Source organism: Strix aluco, chromosome 2 (assembly GCF_031877795.1).
Source record: "Strix aluco isolate bStrAlu1 chromosome 2, bStrAlu1.hap1, whole genome shotgun sequence".
NCBI classification, from domain to species: domain Eukaryota; kingdom Metazoa; phylum Chordata; class Aves; order Strigiformes; family Strigidae; genus Strix; species Strix aluco.
The window spans coordinates 77398829-77418602 of NC_133932.1; the positions used below are offsets into that span (position 1 = coordinate 77398829).

Below are 19774 nucleotides of genomic sequence, written 5' to 3' on the forward strand. Positions count from 1 at the left end.
AATCAGTGACACATAAAAATTATTGCACTCCATTCATTTTATTTTAGGCAGTTACTGGAAATATTGTACCCCTGGATTTGGACTTCGGAGGACCATTCTGTCTACCCTCATTTAAAATCCCTACCTAATCCTATGCAAAAAAAAAGTTCTTTTTGCCTTCAAAGGCACTTAAGAAAATCAAATTTATTTTATTCTCTGTGTAAGGATAAAGAGATAAAGCTATTTTACACAACTACTCTCTTTCTTTATACACAGACACAGAGCAAGCACTATTATCAGATTATGACTAGCCTAAGAGCAGTTCTGAACCCTCCTGTACGCATACAGACACAGTATGCATGTGTACAGCTTGAAAAATAATTGTAGCACTTTCCAGCTCAAGGACAAGCCTCCCTAGTAATATAGGTGACAGCATTTATAATGCCATAAATGGTGTGTATTGTACAATATTTAATTGCCAGGTTCCTATCTTATAATGAAATGAAAGCAGTTATAATTTTGGTTGCTTTTCTATCTATCAGCAGAGTTCACTCCATCTTACTCTCTTGCCTTTCCTATGACAGATGAAATTTTTCTTCATTCATTCCTTTCCCTTTTTATCTCCTGAATTGCTTCTGAGTTCTCATCCTACATTTATTCTTGTTCTTTTTAATTTTTGCTTCCTTGACAAAATTTTTAGTAAGCTATTTTTCTTTTTTCTTTTGTTTTTTGGTATGTCATCCATCTTGCTCTCATCTGTGTCACAAAGCATTCACATTTCTTATATTCTGCTGAAGACAGACACACTAAGCTATGAATTACCTTAGTGAATTACCTTGTATAATCCTCTTTGCCATTCTTGCAAAAAGGGGAGGGTGTCACAAGATTTCTTCATTCTTTAAACTCCTGCTTAGCTCATGTTTGCATCTGAAATTCCCACTTACAGTTTGCAAGTTAAATTCTTGCAAATATAGTTTTATTTTAAGTCATACATTCAGTAAAGACATTTTCTAGGTTGACACAATTAAATGATTTTATAATAGCCTATATTAATCTTCACCATTCTTCTTGTACTCACTAAAATACATACCTGTACAAACCTCTTCTGTCTCATCATCTATGCATTCTCTGTCATCACATTCACAAAATTTACCATAGACGAGTCCATTTCCTTCTGAGTTTACACATTTACACCTGCCACACTGACATGTGCCTGTAAACATTTAAGACAGTACTCAGTGATTGCAGTTTATGGGAAGAGTTTCATTAGTCCATCAGAGATGGTACACATTTTATTTCTGAGAAGGCTGAAACCTAAAGATCATCCAGCCAAATAAAGACAGACACAAAAACAATCCATATCAACAAAAAGCCTAATCTTAGCTGTAAATAGATACCACATTCATGTGGTTCATTTTTAATAAGGAGTACCATATTTTCCTAAGTAAAATTTACACCTGGAATTGCCTGTCTGACTTCATACAACTGATGTATTGTGTTGGGTTTGTGTGTGGTGGGGTTTTGGTAGCAGGGGAGGGAGATACAGAGGTGGATCCTGTGAGAAGCTTCTAGAAGCTCACCTGGCTCCAAGTCAGAACTGCCTCTGACCAAGGCCAAGCCAATTACCGACAGTGGCCGTGCCTCTGTGAGGCATGTATTTAGGAAGGGGAACCTGGGATGAGGAGTGGGAGTTGTGAGGGATATACCTCTGCAAACACCAAGGTCAGAGCAGAGACTCCCCTGCAGCCCGTGGTGAGAGGTCAGGCTGTGCCCCTGCAGCCCATAGAGGTCCATGGTGGAGCAGATGCCCACCTGCAGCCCGTGGAGGACCCCACGCCGGAGCAGGTGACTGTGCCTGAAGAAGGCTGGGACTCTGAGGGAAGCCCCCACTGGAGCAGTCTGTTGCTGGGAGGACTGCAGCCCACGGGAGGGACGCACGCTGGAGCAGTTCATGAAGAGCTGCAGCCCGTGGGAAGGACTTATGTCAGAGAAGTTCGTGGAAGACTGTCTCTTGTGAGATGCTGGAGCAAAGGAAGAGTGTGAGGAGTCCTCCCCCTGAGGAGGAAGGAGCGGCAGAAGTAAAGGGTGATGAACAGACCGCAACCCCCACCCCTTGTCCCACTGTGCCGCTGAGGGAAAAGAGGTAGAGAAAAGTTGGAGCAAAGCTGAGCCCAGGAAGAAAGGAGGGGTGGGACAAAGGTCTTTTTAATATGTGGTTGTATTTCTCACTGTCCTACTCTGATTGGTAAATTAGTGGTGGAGGTGGTGGTGTTCAAATTAAATTGATGTTCTTTTTTTCCTTCCAGATTCCAATCTGTCTTTCAACCATGACCATAATGGGTGAGTCATCTATCTCTGTCCTAATCTCGACCACCGAGCCTTTTGTTTTATTTTATCCTCCCCATCCCTGAGAGGGAAGGAGTGAGCGAGTGACTGCATGGTGCTCAGTTTCCCTCTGAGCTTAAACCATGACATGTATGAAGTCAGGTTTGGAAATTATATCTTCTACCCTCTGAAAGGAGAAAATTTAATTTAGTCATCTTTTCAGGAATGAAGTCTGTTTTTTTTTCCAGTTCCACAGCCATGTTATATGAGAGTAACAGGGCATGGTTACTGAGGACCTGAAAAGATGTCTGCCTAAATTCACAAAGTTCCTTTGCACCCTAGTCTCTAGTCCCTTTTCTACAGCTACCATCTGAGGATTAAAATTTTGTAAGTATAGCCTTGGAGAAAAAGCCAGGAATCAAAGGAAGGAAACGTTAGTGAGGAACATCTGCATGAAGACCTTATGATCAGATGTCAGGAAAAAAGGACTCAAGCTAGAAAGCAATTACCACAGCAATACATTAATTCTACAACACACAAGCTAATTGCAGAGAAATAAATTCACAGCATTATTAAACAAACCATAAGTATTATAACAGCATATCAACAATTTTACTGCAAAGTGCATCTTTTTCCAGTGGTGTTGATGTTCACATTGCAAGTTATTTCATTCATTTGAAGAATTGTAGGAACCTCTACAATAATATCTTGTTATTTCAGGACTTTGAGCCAATCTAACTTTAAGCTTTTAGGGCTCATTTTTCTTCAGCTTGTGGGTGATGTCTCATAAAAGAGTAGATCTTGCAAGAACATTAAGAACTGTAATAAAGACACTTGCTGATTTGTCAAAAGAAAGATGGGTTTTACCCATGTCAGACCAGTGAGTGATTTGAGAACACAGGTCTGCCTGAGATTCTCCCCCAATGTATGTGCCCTGAGGAGTACCAAATGCCCCTTTGGAAGTGTAGAGCTGTTTTTGCCTCACAACATAAACCACAACAGAAAACTTTCTGACATAAGGAAAAGCCAGAGCACTCAGGTGATGCAAAGGATGGAAATGGGTTTGTAAACAAATCTCTATTCTGTTACCTCTGGTCTGGTCGCACATTTGCTTCTTGGTCTTTTGAGTAGAGTTGCTCCCTCACCTCAGTGGCTGCCTTTCACCATGACCCACCCTCCCAAACAGAAAAAGTTTTGTTGCTCTCAGGGAAGGAAGAAGTCTCCCTTTTCCCTCACAGAATCTATCTGACCTGGAGTGCAGTTGCCAGGGCAAAGCAAACAACTGCTGCCTTCTTCTCCTCCTGAATAACATATAAGAGCCATAAATAAACATATTAAGGAGTTATACAGTCAAAAAATTAAAAATACCATAAAATCACATTAGAAATGAAACTATTGCCATGTTGGTCATATAAAAGATACCCCTTTTCCCTACCTCTATCACCTTCATTAAAATTTTAAGGGCAGGAACTTTGTGCAATACCATGTTAACTGGGGCCTTGTGGTCAGTGGGCTTGCATAACTGTTTCAGCAGTTACTGGACAGCAAGTATAGATTTTTTAAAAAAGGAACTTAATTCACAAGACTCATACTTCTCATGTTACGTCCACACTTATTTTAGAAAACATAGTTATTGACACAAAAGAAGTCCTCCAAAATAGAAGCTTTATGCTGATATTACACAACTAGTTTGCAGAAACCATTTTATATTTAAACATTGCAAATTTTACTAAATATCATATTAATCCAAACAAAGAACAGAAGAATGGGGCTCTGTGACATACTTGACCAGTCTAAAAAAGTAAACTTTAAAAATATTTGCAATAGCTGATATAATGAAATAATACAACATAAGTAATCTACAGAACTGTAATTATTTACTACAATTACTTGGAAAATAAATACAATTAAAAATTATGAGAAAACTGTCTTATTTACAGATAATTCCCCAACAGGAAAAAAAATAAAATGGTAAATTGATTCATAAATTGGGCATCTAAAGAGATCAGACAGACTGTGTCCTAAAAGTGTCCATTCCCTCCCATTGACTAGAAGTGGAAATTGCTCATATAGAGAATCTCATTTTAGGTAGGATGCCCTAGTTGCTCTGACAAATGATTAGGAACAGTTGAGTCAGAAAAGTTAAATTTTAGGTGGATCTTGATTGGTTCATTAAAAGAATTACAATAAATGGTTATCTGTGTGACAGCAGAGGACTGTTTTGCAACAACTCATGTCATCCCTTCCCATCTTTTATTGGCAATTGAAAAACAGCACTCAGACCCCAAAGGCAATGTTGGCAGTAGATCAAAAGGCAAACCCATTAAGACAAAATATGTATGGCTACAGCCCATCAAAGCTACCCCAAGCTCCCTAGCCTGTCCAGTTTCATACCAGCAAAACCAAAAACATTTATTCTTCTCCTGATCTCACAAACACTTCCCTCTTGGCCACTTTTAGTGGTTGTTCAACTACATTGGTTTTCCTGTGAAGACTCAGTGATAGACAGACTGGGGCTACCTCTAGCCAAGGAAAGAAAGAAAAAAAAAAAAGGTCTTAGCATTCTTGTTTAAGTACTTCGACTGATCACAATGAACCATGCTTATTTTTGAGAGTCAGTTTCTCATTTAGGTGTCTCTCACTTGTTAGCCAAACAATCATGAGTTTCATATAATCTATATTATTGTCATAAATGAAATGTATCATTTACTCAGTATGCTGTATGCTTAAGATTTTATTTTAAATTGGTTTCACATCTTGTCATGAGAGCCTAGCTTCTCTGTATCAAGACCACAAATCCTTTGGGTCTTTGGTCATGTCAGCAACTACCTTGCGTGAAATTTAGTTGTATGAAAATGCATGGACCCAGACAGAAATTAAAGGCCAGTGATAGTGAGCAGAAATGGGGTTCTTGAAACATTCTCTCACTCAGAGATCAATGCAATGGAAAAACTGGAAGGCAGTTTCTGGTCTCAAACCATGACTGGTAGCAAATGTCCTTCAGAATTTTACCATTCAGCAGTGAAGGCTTCTAAAAGGCTGTTTCTTTGTCCTCTGATTTATTTAAGGAAAGGACTTCCAATTTAAGTTAGGATGAGTTATAAAATTATAGAATTAGAAAAAAGAGAGTTACCAAATCAGAAAAGTGATGATGGAAGTACCCCATTTAAATGATCCAGCAGATCCTCCACAACTGTTTTTAATAATCATTGCTACAGCTCAAAAGTGTCCCAAAAAACTGTACAGTTTATAAATGTCCTGGAAAAATATTTGCAAATGCCATTTCTGCATACTATAAACACAAAAAAATGACATCACTTTCTGTGTTAATGCCATTATCACAACCTTTTGATGGGCAAAATACATGACACAGCTGCAGTTTCACCAACCTAAATTAGCTATGGATAAACTAGAGTACTGAAGTAGGCATTTTGAATCAGTGCCCATCATATGCACAGGAATAGGCCAATAGGAAAATTCAGCATTTTAGTATACATACGGTTATTTCTCAGTCTCTTGAAACATACTCTACAAAATTCCTAATTAGAAAAGAAATTACAGTGATTCTCAAGATAACACAGGGAGCACATCAAGCCATCAAAAGCAACAAAAGACATCTTACCTGCACCAGAACAGATGATATCTTGAGAATTCTTGCACATTTCATTGCTTTTCTTCCGTGTAAGATTGCAAGTAGTTGGATACTGACAAGCTTCACCATACCAGCCTTCATCACATTTGCACTTCCCACAGTCACACTTCCCATGGCCTAGCAATGGAAGAAAAGAGTGTGTCAAGTCCCTTTTTTCATTCAGAAAGTGATATTTTCTAATCCAACTTTTAAAATAGATTCCATCAATTGTCGCTTTAAATTAACATGATGAACAGATTCACTCAACATAGTTCAAATGCAGTTAAAACCAGAAATGAATAAATATGATCTTAAACATGAGGAGACACTTGAAATCACCATGACTTTGAAATCTGATGTATGTGATTTTGATAGGTCTACATATGAATTCTTATTTTAAGAAGGAATACAGAACTAGAACATCCTGTATGAAAAATAGACTTTCTTACTACTTTCATCTCTTTCTCATTCCCGTATATTTGTTTACTGTTAACTACTATTAACACAAAACTCCAAGTGCAGAGATTCCATTCACCTCCTTGCCCAGCTGTAGGCAAAGAAGAGGTAGAAACTGCAGCCTGAGGACACAGGAATAAGTCTTATGGTACAAACCCTGAAAACGAGCATGGAGGGGGACAGCTACAGCAGAAAGCAGTAACTCCCTCATGCAGCAGCAGCTGCAGCTCCTACCTCTACTGACAGGTGCAAATTCTTCTTCCTGAAGCCTCCTCTGGCTACTGGTTCCTCCAGCCCTCTCCCACCCACTTAGACTTTACTTGGCTGCTGCTGCAAAACTGAATTTTGTCTTTAAATATTGACATAATATTGGCAATGTAGTATATTTTGATACTCAGAGGACTATATTTATTTATGATTATTTGCTAAGTGTGAAGTATCTTAAAGAACCAATGCAGCTTCTCAGTCTATTAGGACATGGCATGCTAGCCTTCTGTCAGTTGAATAATACATTGCTTAAAATTTGTAATGTATCTAATAGCATGAAGAATTACAAAAGGAAAGTTTGTTTTTAAAAATTCTCTAGTTTTCTTGAAAATTACCCAAATATTCAGATGAATTAACAATTTACACTATTTATGTTGCACATTAAGCATCACGTTCCACACTAAATTACAGGTGCAAATTTTAAACACTTAATTCTTCAGCATTCCTTTACAATTTTAGGTAGTAAATGAGAAAACAATTGCAAATCTTTTAAACTAGAATATTCAATTTTAAAATAAATACCATTTGAATGTGTATCTGATTGACAGAAGAAGATTCCCTTCCAACCACTACATCTCAAAAATAGAATCTTATTGCAGTCTATTTAAATGCATCTGTTGCCTGCAGTTAGAGTCAACTGCCTGGAAATACAAGCCCAGTCTGCTGCCAATAAGGAATTTACATCACTATTGTAAATAGAATATTTTAATGAGAAAAAAAGAGTATCTTCTGTTGCTCAATAAAATTTTGTTTTCCTTCTAAGATGGTTCTAAGACAAGATACAGTTCAATACCTGAAAAAAACAGTTCAACTCATATGAGAGTCATGTTAGTTCTTGTTTTAAAACAGGTGTTGTCACCTTAAAAATTGCTGAATAACTGTTGGTAAAGGACAAGGAAAAAAAAAGTAGGATATAAAATATGTAATAAAGACCTACTCTTGTGATTACTCTGCTTCACTGACAGGAGACAGCATAAGCCATTTTGCAAAATAGTGAGAAGTCCTAGAGTAGCTTAAAAAACCTAAAGACAAAACATAACCATCTCCCCATATTTTCCTTCCTTTCAAGGATTACTTATCACAATGACTTTGCATTCTCCATGTCAGGCACTCTTGTGATTTAACAGCTTGATGTCCACTGGTGAAGAAAGATGCTCTACTAAAAGGAGGACTGATTTTCCCATTCCCATGTCTAAATGACAGAGTAAGGAAGAAGCCACCGATGGCTAGTACTGATGGGCCAGCAGCACTAACCTCTCTCAGTTAGAGATGCACTAATCTAACATATGGTGCATGAAGAAAAAAAATAATTTCACTTGAAATTCATACAGCCTGCTTAAAGAAAACGAATAAAAGAATTTCATGAGAGTAGTCCTACAAAGCAGTTTCTTGGCTTTATTTAACAAGAAAATACAAAAACCTGAAATTAATGAAATTAAACTGAGATAAATAATGGAAGATCTCTTGCATGCAACTGAAAAGAACTATAAGGTATGTAACTAATATGAATTTGCAAAACTGCATTAATGATTTTCACCTTGACCACCCCCTTAAAATATCTTCATTTTGCCAATTGAATATTTTTTTTAATTGTAAAGCAATGGCAATATTCTTCCCCAAAATTTGGGTGAGAGGACTATATTGAAGTGTAGAAGGGCATAAAACTGCCTGCAGTAGCTTGTATAACTCACTGTCTCTTCCCTGTCACATAGATGATGCAGTAGATCTGCAAGTCAGTTTGACATCTTCTTGCTTATTTTCTACATCCACATGTACCAATCTTATGGTCTTCCTCATGGCAAAGATAGTGATGTAATGAACTATAAACCAAGTACGTGATAAGCTGTAAGAAAATTAGAGAGGGTAAAAATTGTTTTGCATTGGTTTCAGATTCCTTTCAGAAAGGTTTGTGTAAGATCCCTGTTGTGTATATAAATTTCTGTATTATTTAGAAAGCAAATAATATTACGAAATAGTAAATAAGGAGCAAATAGCACTATGAAAACTGTGAGGTGATATTGTAACTTCCCAGAAAACAAATTCTACCAATAAGGGGTAGACCTGGGTATTTGAGGATGTGACACATTGCACAAGAAAACTGAACTACAAGACCTTGCTAAAGAGTTGATCAGGAAAGCTGTATCTCAGAGTAAGTAATGACACATTCATTCCATTTTTCAAAAAATGGCTGTAACATGAATAAATGCTAAACATAAATAGAATTTCACTTAAAAAAAAATCAGAAAATAAGGGAAATAATGAAGACTCAAGGAAGTTGCCTTTCCTTTAAGAAAAGGACTGGCTGTGGACTGTGAAAAACTTGCAGCTTCAAACATGTGGAAATACCTTCTATAACAAAGGGCTCCATTTATTTCTAGATGAGCAGTCACCTCAGAGACTATATCTCGAGTATGCAGAAAGCTTGTAGGGTGGAAAATGAAACTAATATGCAAGGAAAACTGTCAGATGTCAGAAAATATATGGAGAAAGTGAGAACAGAAAATGTTAGGCACGGTCAGATCTTGCAAAATTGCAAGTACTAAAATGTACTTTCATCATCCAAATAAAAAGAAAACAAAAAAAAAAAAGTGGCTTCACCAAGCAGCAAAAAGCAGTTAAGATTAAAGATAATTTACAGACAGTCCAAAACAAAATTAATATGGGGATGTTGACTACAGTAGCAAATGCAGTGTGGCTAATGATACAGACTGTGGAAATGAAAATTACTCATCTAAGATGAGAGCAAAACAAAGACATAAAACTGTTTTTAAGGAAGTGTCTAGACCAGGAGGGCGAGACCCCATAATTTGCACTTGAGAGCACTTACAGTACTTGCACATGAAAGGCCAGTTTAATAACAAAGACTTTTAATGAATCTATCAGGCTGGCAATCAAATGTCTGAAAAATAAAAAGCCTAGGGTTTTGTTGTTTGGGTTTTTAAGAAAAAGGGATGTACATGATCCAGGCAACATTAAAAAAAAAAAAGTGGCTCTGACTTCATGAGCTGTGCAAGGATTTGAAACAAATTATGAAGCATTGTATAGCTAGAGACACTGAGGTAATGAAAAATGCAATATAATGAATAACAGCTTTATCCCCAAATAGACTATCAATACACCAAATTAACCTGGCATGTCTCTTTGTAAGATAACTGATATTTTAAGAAAAGGAACACAGGAAATCTAGCTGATATGATCATATATATATTGGATACAGTGTCACTTGGGAAAAAAATTATTCAGGATAAGGTACTCCAGAAATGTAAAAGAATCACAACTTGGTTTAAGGGAAGGAAACAACATTAGGACCAAAGGGATATTACTGGGATAGAAGATAACTGGTGATGTTTCACAGGATGTTTTTGGAACCAAATATGTGTTACTGATATTGATACAAACATTTAGAGTATGCTAACAACACTTGCCAATGATACAAACCCATAAACTCTCAGTAGAAAGGTGAAGACGGAAAATCATACCATATGAACTGGACTGACAGTCTGAAGGACTGAAGTAATAAAAGTGGATTGAAACTAGAAATACAAAGCACAGGATCACATACCAGGGACAAGGAAAGGATGCCATAGGCTAAGGCCTCCCCAGTTGGAAACAACAAGAGCCTGAGTGTATACTCATGTCAGCCCTGGAAAGATGGTGTGACTAAATCTTTAGCTGAAAAGAATCTGAGATGTACCCGCTGAAGATGTATCAGTAGGGACAGAAAATGGTACCAAATCTGCAGTTGAAATGCTACACACAACGTATGTAAAATGGACACAGGCCCAGTTTATGCTGGAAAACTACCATTACCTCTCTAAACCTCAGAAGAACCAGTCAAGTTTTCCAGGAAAAACACTTGTAGAATTTTAGCCACTTGCAAAGTTGCAATAGCCTAGGAATTAAAACATCTCAGCTGAAAGACGGCAATTTAAACCACAATCATTTGGCTCTGATCACATGCTTTCATCCTTAGACTCTTCATTCTAAGTGCATTCTAAAAATGTTTTTCTACTACATTTGCATACCTATAGGTCCGAGAGCAAAGACACAAAGGTAAAGTCTTTCAGAACAAAAAGTTCTGAATCCACATCTGAACTGTACATATTCAAGGCACTGTGTGGGCTGAAGAGTCCTCAGAGGCTGGCTGTCTTTGTCCACTAAACTACTGGGAAGCATACAATGATTGAATAGGATACACAAACTTAACTGGTGGGACTTTGGAGTTTGGTGCATCACTAGACATGTATGCATGTAAATAAAGATTCCTTCATTTACTTTCTTTTGCTTCACTTACCTATACAATAATCTATGTCAGGTTTTAAATATTCTGACACACTGAATAAAAAATGAGAAGGATATCAGCTTAGTTATAGGTTGAACTCCATCCATTTATGAAAACAATTATATTGCATAATTGTTGGGTAAACCAGAAACTGAATTTGAACATTGCTTCCCTTTCTGTGCGCCTGCAGAAACTGTAGCATTCAGCAGTGCTATCGCTATTTCTGTGCCTCCCACTGGAAAAGATTCTCTCCACCTTTGTACCAGTTTTGGTTGATTTTTTTATTTCATTCTAATGTTCACTATGGCTGAAAGTTTTGCTACATCCTTGTGGTTGAACTTTCCATAGGCAATGAAAACAGTCAAAACAAATTACTTTTGTTACCTACCATCTTGCCATCTAAGAGCATGTGTGAACATATGCATGTCTATTTATCATTATTATCTTTTCTGCTGAGGTATGGTGGGGCACAAAAATGCAGACTCCTTAGAAACACTTAGCAGAAAAGAAAAATAAGGAAAAACTGATCTTGAGGTTAAGACTTAGAATTGAAAGAAAGGTGACTGGGTTCAACTCCTGGATCTTTCCTTTTCTGGGACAGGACAACATCACCAGGGCTCCAAGAGATGAGCTTAAATTCTCTTCTTTGTAAAGTTGATTATGATAATTAACTTTGTCATAGAAATTTCGGTAAGGACAAATTTCTTGGTGTTTCATAGCTTTCAGATGTTATGTATGATTAGAGACCCCAATGAGGCAATGTAGTATCTTTGAAATTACATTCACCTTTTTTCTCAGTAAGATGAAAAGAGTACTCCCTGTCTAGGGGCAACTGTTAAACTATAATCAGGTGCTTGTTAAACTGCAAGGACAAAGCTCTTAAATAAATCCTTGGTTCATTAAGCCAGCACTATTGGAGATACTGCCTTTGGTAGAACACCTATTGTTGTGGTTCTGCAGCATTAGTTACAGCACAGTAACTCTCACTAGAACAGAAGTCTCTTATTGGAGTACAAATATCCAGGCTGCTTGACCAGACATTAAAATACACTCAGATGTCCTCACTGTCACTTACTTTTAATAACTAAAGCCCAATTATTTGTGTAAGAACACAATTGGGGGCAGTTCTCATTTTAAAACTGTAATGGAATCAATTTCCTACAGGTAGGTGAGATATAGCAAAAGGATTCCTCTCTATAGCATAGTCAGCCATCAGAAGGAAAGCAGCAACTGGGATGATAACTGAATTGGGCTCATTATTATTTATTTTTAGCAACCACTGAGTGATTCATGACATGCTTTTCAAATCTAAAAAACACTTCATGAAATAGGTGAAGAAATATTAAGAACTTGATGTTATGGATTCCCGCTTTAAATTGAGGTGTTAGATAGGAAGGATGATTGAGTTGTAAGAGTTGAAAATTTTGGGAAAGTAAAAAAATTAAAACATTGTTCTGCAGTTTCAACCTAGACCAGCACAGTGAAGATGTTTTTAATAGTTCTTTCCAATTGGATGACTTCCTTTCCTGTATTTGTGAAGTAGATTCTACTACTTCACACAAATGTAAAGCTAGTGAAAATATTTCAGATTACATTAGGATGAGAATAGCAAAATGGCCTATTCTGTTTAGTTGCACTTTTGATTCTCAGTAACTATGCCTTGCAATCAGCTGAAGTATATCTCTTGAGTCTCTTTTTTTGGAATGGTTGGAGTCACAGTTTCTGAAAAACTTGTGGTTTCTGAAAAAAAATAAAATTGGTATCATTACTTTTTTTTTTCCCTATGTCAACATGCTTGAAATGAATGTCTCTTTAAGGTTGAGGTCTTGGTTGTTTATGTTGCGCTACTTTCAAAAATCCCTCTAGTTGATATAGCAAAAAAAATGTTCCAGGGATTGCTTAGCACAATATTTTAGTAAACAAACATTCAGTAGTGTTCTAAAAGAAGAAAATCAATCACAATCCATATTACAGTATAAAAAAATATACCTGAGGTGGGTGTGAGGGCATGACTACTGATGTTATTTAATTTTCAGGTTATAAATCAACTAGCTATAACAGATATTTCTATTATATACACTCTGCAATATTATTTCTAGCAATACCCTCTTTCTTCCATGTTGACATAAGGAACATAATACTTCAGTGTGCTCTCCGTCACTTGAGTCAACGTGAATATCTCAGTTTTGAAATCTTCTACCCATATCCCTGTACAAATTGTGCAAACAAGTTGATTTTAAAGTACTATTGCTAAATTAGGAGATCAAAAGTATTAGTATTTGCAGAAGAATATTTTAAGAAAGTACTTAAGGTTCACATCAGCAGCATACATGATCTGTAAGTAATGTGCTCTCATCAGATAAAAGCTGTTATTTATTACATTAATAGAAATGAGAAACTATGGATCAGATCAAACAATACTTTAAAATCAGCATCTTTAGAAATGGAAATAGACTAGAAAATTAAACGATTTAAAAAAAAAAAAAGTTGCTCCTGGAGGGTATTTTAGACATTAAAATGAATTAAACAATAACATAGGAAACTATTTCTAGAAGATAAAAGCATCAGACCATTTAAAGAATTCAAACTTTTACTTAATTTCTTTAAGACAGAAAAATGACCCAAAAAAAACCCTAAGAGATAATACTCTTCCCTACCGAGACTACAGTTATCTTTCTCTGTCCAAAGAGGTCATCATGCATGATTTTACTTAATGTTGAAGTTTAAAACTACATTTACTGTCAATTGCAATTCCACTGCCAAGACTAGAATTTAAATTACAGTAATGCTTATAAAAGACTTTAATTGCACATGCTGGTCATAGATTGTTTTTAATATATGTTACACTAATCATATATTTCAGAACTTCAAAGCAACAATTTCTGAAAGAGGCCATGAAAGATTTTTACTCTTTTACATGGTCTATTACTACATTTAATTTTTTGAATTTTATCTTTCTCACTGTTCTATTAAGTACTGAAGACCAGTCAGAGACAGAACTACGTGAGACTGTCTCTTGTGCTCTTAAAATTTCTCTGCACACAGCTATGTCACGTAATGTGGCTATATAGCCCTTTCTATATCTCCATCTACCCGCTTCTGCTTAAACCCCAAATAAGGCATTGGAAGCCAAGTTTTCAGCAAATATGTATTAAAACAGTGTAATACAGAGGATCTAATCCTATAGAGCTTAATGGGGATGTTTAGTTAATCACAGACTTTTAAACTAGAATAGTCCACTGTGGGTGTCCAGACCTGCCTCTTTTATCCCTTTTCTCCAACCTGGTCAAAGGAGTTATTTTCATTTTAAATTACCTAAATTTCCACTTAGTCAGTACTAAATTATCCATCTGCTAAAGCCTAACCTTGCTTTAGTTAATAGTCTCAAGTTGCAAAAGATCATATAACGTTTGGCAAGTTCAGTTATTGGGAAGGCAAGTGATTTTCATTTTACAAACATTTTACTGAATAATCTAGCTAATTGCAGCCTTTGCACTCTACATTTTACATCTCAGTCTTTGAAATATTCATTGACATATGGTATGAATGATATGTCCATTGGTATATGTCATGACAAGAGAAAGTCACAAAATAACAGAATCACACACTGGCAGAGGTTGGAAGGAACCTCTGAACATCATCTAGTCCAGCTTCCCTGCTCAAGAATGGGCACCTAGAGCTGGTTTCCCAGGACCACGTCCAGGCAAACTTTTGAATATCTCTGAGGATGGAGACTCCACAATCTCCCCGAGTAACCTGTGCCAGTGCTCAGTCACCCTCACTGTGAAAAAGTCTTTCCTGATGTTCTGAGGGAGGAACCTCCTGTGTTTCAGTTTGTGCCCATTGCCTCTGGTCCTGTCACTGGGCACCACTGAGCAGAGCCTGGCTGTGTCCTCTTTGCACCCTCCCTGCAGGTATTTATATACATTCATGACATCACTCCAAGCCTTCTCTTTAGGCTGAACAGGCCCAGCTCTCTCAGCCTTTCCTCACTGAAGAGATGTTCCAGTCCATCATCTTTGTGGCCCTTTACTTGACTCTCTCTGGTAGCTCCATACGTCTCATGTACTGTGGAGCCCAAAACTGAGCACAGTAAGTTAAAACACTTTGAACAGGTTATTTATTAAAACTAAAATATTTTTAATAGTATATAATATTATAGTTACAATATATTTTAATATATATAAAATTTTATTAAAAGAAAACCACAAGGTTTTGAAAATGTTATTCTAGTTAGGAAAAGAGGGGATGACATGAATAAGAAACAAAACTGAAGAATATAAAACATTTTCATTTCAGCTGTTTGGTTTAAATGTACTGTGTTGCTTAGTTTTGTTAGATCGCTTGCAAAATTACAAAATAAAATACATTTCTTTTTTAATATCAAAAAGTTTCAATCAATTTAAAAGGATTTTTTTGGAAGTTCATTTCATGGCAAATTCTCAAATCTTTTTTGGTTATTGTTTAAAGAAAAATAATGTGCAAGACATGAAAATAGCCAAAACTTTGCTACTCCAACTTCATTGTTTTCAGTTGCAACACATAGCAAGGGTAATATATGGTTTTAGCACTTTTATGTAATCGACAGTGCTCTGAGTCCAAATTATCTTTCATAGCTTGAGTCTTTTACTTGAAGAGTATATAAATCCTACATTTATATATGTAAAAAATGATGCATTTTATTACTGTGTATGTGTATTTGGTATAAATAAGTTTGTGTCTATATACACATACACATACCTCAAGAATCAAAGACAATATTCATTTTTCCTCTACCTGTACTAAAAGGGTACAAAATATAAGAAAATAAGTACATGATACTGCCAATTTCCTTTCCCCCCACTATTGGCTATGAATTGAAATTCCCTGTAAAGTGAACAGACTCAATTGTAATAAAAATCAATTAGATATCATGAATTATTAAAATGAAGGAAAGCAACACTCAGTTGAATCAGCTCCAGTTTGTTACCCTGGAGGTGGCACAAGTTGATATAATTTTAAATGTGATTCATGCTGTTTAGACAGATGATATAAATATCTCAGGGAGACAGAGATAAATTAGTTTTATCCATCAAAACAGTCTAGAGTCAAGGTTTCCGTTAATAATTCAATGGTTCTGTGAAAAATTCCTTACTTATTTTTAACCAAATGGTTCCTCATTTTTTTTGAAGACCAAAAATAATCAACTTTTAAGTAGGAAGATCTTTTAATAGGCAGCGTTAGTATTCTCTGGCTTCTCTAGAAGACCATTTTTCCATACGTTACTTTCCCAGTGTAGAGTTTTGTACAGATACTGCACATATCAAACAAAATTATATCCGAGGCATGAACAATTCTTTTCCATGAAATAACTTGCAGAGAAGAAAAAAAGACAAAGAAGCTTCACATATTTAGCTATGTAGACACTAAAACTTGTAGACACTCTAAAAACTACGTTCTTGTGGGAAAGAAAGATTTACAAATCCAGCAGGTTCATGTTTGCATTACTGTGCTCAAGAGCTGAAATACTTCAATTAAATAAATCACATTTCCTGAGTCTGAGCTGGTTTGGTGTGTGTCTGGGTTCACTAACAAATGCTGGCCCAGATGCCCTCCTCTGGCTCCTCCCATGGTCTGTGGCTGCACATGACCTGTGGTTTCCATGAGCACAAACATGCTGATTCAAAACAGACTGAAGGAGAGCTCCTGATTCTCTGTGAGATTAAACAGTTGATATTTGACTTCACCACCACCCCCGAAAAAAAAAAAACACAAATGCGGCAGGGTTTTTATTTTCAAAAAAGCAGCACATAAATTTATTAACAACTGTGCCTCCAAAGGCCTGCCCATCAGCTACTTGATTTAAAACAAATCATCAGAGGACATCTAGACTCCCATGCGCATGAGAAAGGAACCTGTGAAAACCTGATGGCCTCCTCTTCAGCTGACTGTCACTAAATGTGGAAACCTTGGAAGCCATGTTTGTATCAGAGCTCTCGAGGTTTCTAGCTGTGGATTGTAGTCCAAAAGACAGATCAAAGACTCCTACTGCTTACAGTCCCAGATAGCTATGGTACTGACCTGAAAATCTAACACTCAGTGGATATTGTTTGAGAAAAGCTCTTTCAAAGAGCTTTTTGAAAAGAAATTTGCAGAAAGCTTTTTTCATTCTGAATTCAACAAATGTGAACTTTCCAGTGAAACCCTGTTCTATTCAAACATTCCCTGCTTTCTCTACTACTGGCAATGCTCTGGTCTACAGCTAGGCAGTGGTATGGCAGCTACTGCCTCTGTCCACCTAGTCAAATGCCATGCTTTCCACCCCAATACCCCCCGAGCTTTGAGTCCCTGCTCTGATCAAGCATTACTGACCATGCATACAGTAAAAAACTCTGTGATCCCCTCTCCTGAAATGTTTTTATTTCCTTCAGCAGTTTCGTGAGCCTGTGAGGGTCCTGAGGGCACCACCAACCCTCCCTGTCCATGCACAGGCTCCCAGGGCTGCCCCCACTCTGCCCATGACCCAGGTCCCCAAGTCAGTCACCCGGGCCGTCAGCCCTGGCCCCACTGACGTCACAGCAGGGCCTGGTCTCCAGCTCCCCACATCCCTGTCCAGCCCAGACACGGGTCTTGCTGAGCCAGGCCCACCCACAGGCCCACATCCCAGCCCACCTTCGTCCCATCCTCATCCCCAGGGAGGTGCCCAGTGCCAGGGCTGCTCTGGTGCCCCCCAGCTGCTCTGCTCCTGGCTGTTCTTAAAGATAGAGCTGCAGAGAGTGCAAACCACCTGCTGAAGAAATCAGCCATGTAACATCAGCAAGCACTCAGTGAAGTCAGGGTTTCTAAACTGGACGACATTTTGGGAAGAGCTGCTTTTAGTTCATCATAGGGTACATGAAGGAAGAGCAGCATTAATGGGAAGTTTATAGCTAAACCTTAAAAGCTAAGTTACTAAACCGAAGAGTTAGATAAAGATGATACAGCTAAAATATATCCAGTTAAGTACAAACTAACTTCAAAAGTTACCAGTGTATCAGAACACGGGGGGGGGGGGGGGGGGGGGGGGGGGGGGGGGGAAGTATCAGCAAGTTATTTAGGGGTAAAGTTACATTATACACATTGCACATTCTAGAGCTGGCACTGCAGACTAAGTAGAGCACAGGTTGACACCACAAACTTTGCTTTAAGGACTGGGTGAGCTCAGATTAGAAGTAATAACATCTGATTTGCTACATATGAAATATGTGGCCAGGCTCACATGCAATGCCTGGCAAGGATGCCACCTGTGTGTCTTTGCCTTTGTCTTAAAGTTCTCACATGAACATCCTTTTGCTTGACAGCCAAAATGACCCATGATGTCTACTTCTAAGAAAATCTGGTAAGAAAAAGGTCTACAGGCAATAATACTGGTGAGCCTCACCACAAACAGGATCCAGGCAGCCTGCCATGCCCTGATTAGAGGTCCATCTGATGCTGTACAACTTAAGGTTGCCGTCATGTGAAGAGACGTAAGGTTATCTGTGTTATCACCATCTTCCTTGTGTTATCTCCAATAAAAGGTACTTTAAATAATATCTTATTAAGTCTGAGTGCCTTTCTTCCTGGGATCCGTAACAAACTCGAGCACAACTGTGTTGCAATTCTCTGTAGCATTCTATAAAAAAATAACCCCGACCTTCTACAGTTTGCTGGTTAGCAGCTGGACAAATAAGCTCACAGTAAACATGCCAGTTACATAAATATTACATGGAACAAGTCAGCTGGGTAAGACAGCTCCACAGAGTACAAAAATGAGTCTTAGATATTATTCACAGAATAATGCCCAAAAGGTCAAAATTATAAGCCTGGCACAATGTGTACATGAGCTGCAGACAGGAGAACCTACGCTTAATTCGAGACAACTCACTCCACAGACTATGTAGTCACCATAGAGTCAGACGCTAATAAATTTATGATACATCTCCTTTGCATAGTGAGCTGGAGGGAAGAAAAGGGGACACATGCTCATAAAATAACTACAAGCCTCTCACAATGACTACACTTAAGTGAAATTTAGTAGCATCATGAAAAGCTATCATTACTTAGTAATAGTGCTTGAGGAATGACTAACTGGTGATCCAAGGACCTTTTTCAAACCAAGGATCTCCTAGAAGATATACTTTCTTATCTGAAATAATTACATTTAGTGTTATCTATTAATGATAGATTAATTTTTAATATTTATCAAAGATGTGTATATGCTTTACAACACATAATTTTTCCATAACTTCATGATATGTTAGTTAATTGGAATGGATAACAATTTTATTTAATGGTGTTTTTACATATGTAGCGAATAAAGGGATGTACTTGCACATTCTTCCTACAGCTTTTGTTAAAAAGCTTAGTTTAAAATAAATGCTTTGTGGGCGTGCTTTGCACAGCAGCATCTCAACAAGAAAGCATAAACAAAGTTAATGAGTTTCCTCAGATTTAAATCAAAAACATATTTTTCAGTCTTTTGGTTAAACAGGAAAGTTCTCTAGTAATTTCTGAATCCCTAAGTCAAGATCATAAATATCATTAACTGTCTCCTTTAAACTTGTGTCTGGTAGGAAATCTGGTTCCTTTCTCTCCAAAATAATGCATATGCACACTTGACACAGAAAATATAAATGTGAAACAACAGTTCCATAGCTTGTCACAGCATAGATTTAAACTGTTAAATACCAGCTAGTAATCTCTGAAATCGAGTCACTAACTTCTCCAAAACTTTTGCTAGCATGTGGGTAAAACTCATTACAAAAAGAAGAGGCGTATATAAAACCAGAGTATTCAAGCATGTGCTAGCTTGCAATAGTGTTTAAAAACAACCT

The 19774-nt window shown here is 37.2% G+C and overlaps 1 protein-coding gene across 1 annotated transcript in view; it reads right to left on the reverse strand.

Moving 5' to 3' along the window:
• ITGBL1 (integrin subunit beta like 1) overlaps positions 1–19774 on the reverse strand; it is a 153941-nt gene that overhangs the window by 86687 nt on the left and 47480 nt on the right. The window contains exons 3-4 of the mRNA XM_074815359.1: positions 5927–6073; positions 1070–1192 (exon numbers count right to left, since the gene is read on the reverse strand). Coding sequence (XP_074671460.1) covers positions 1070–1192; positions 5927–6073 — 270 coding nt within the window. The remainder of the gene's footprint in view (positions 1–1069; positions 1193–5926; positions 6074–19774) is intronic.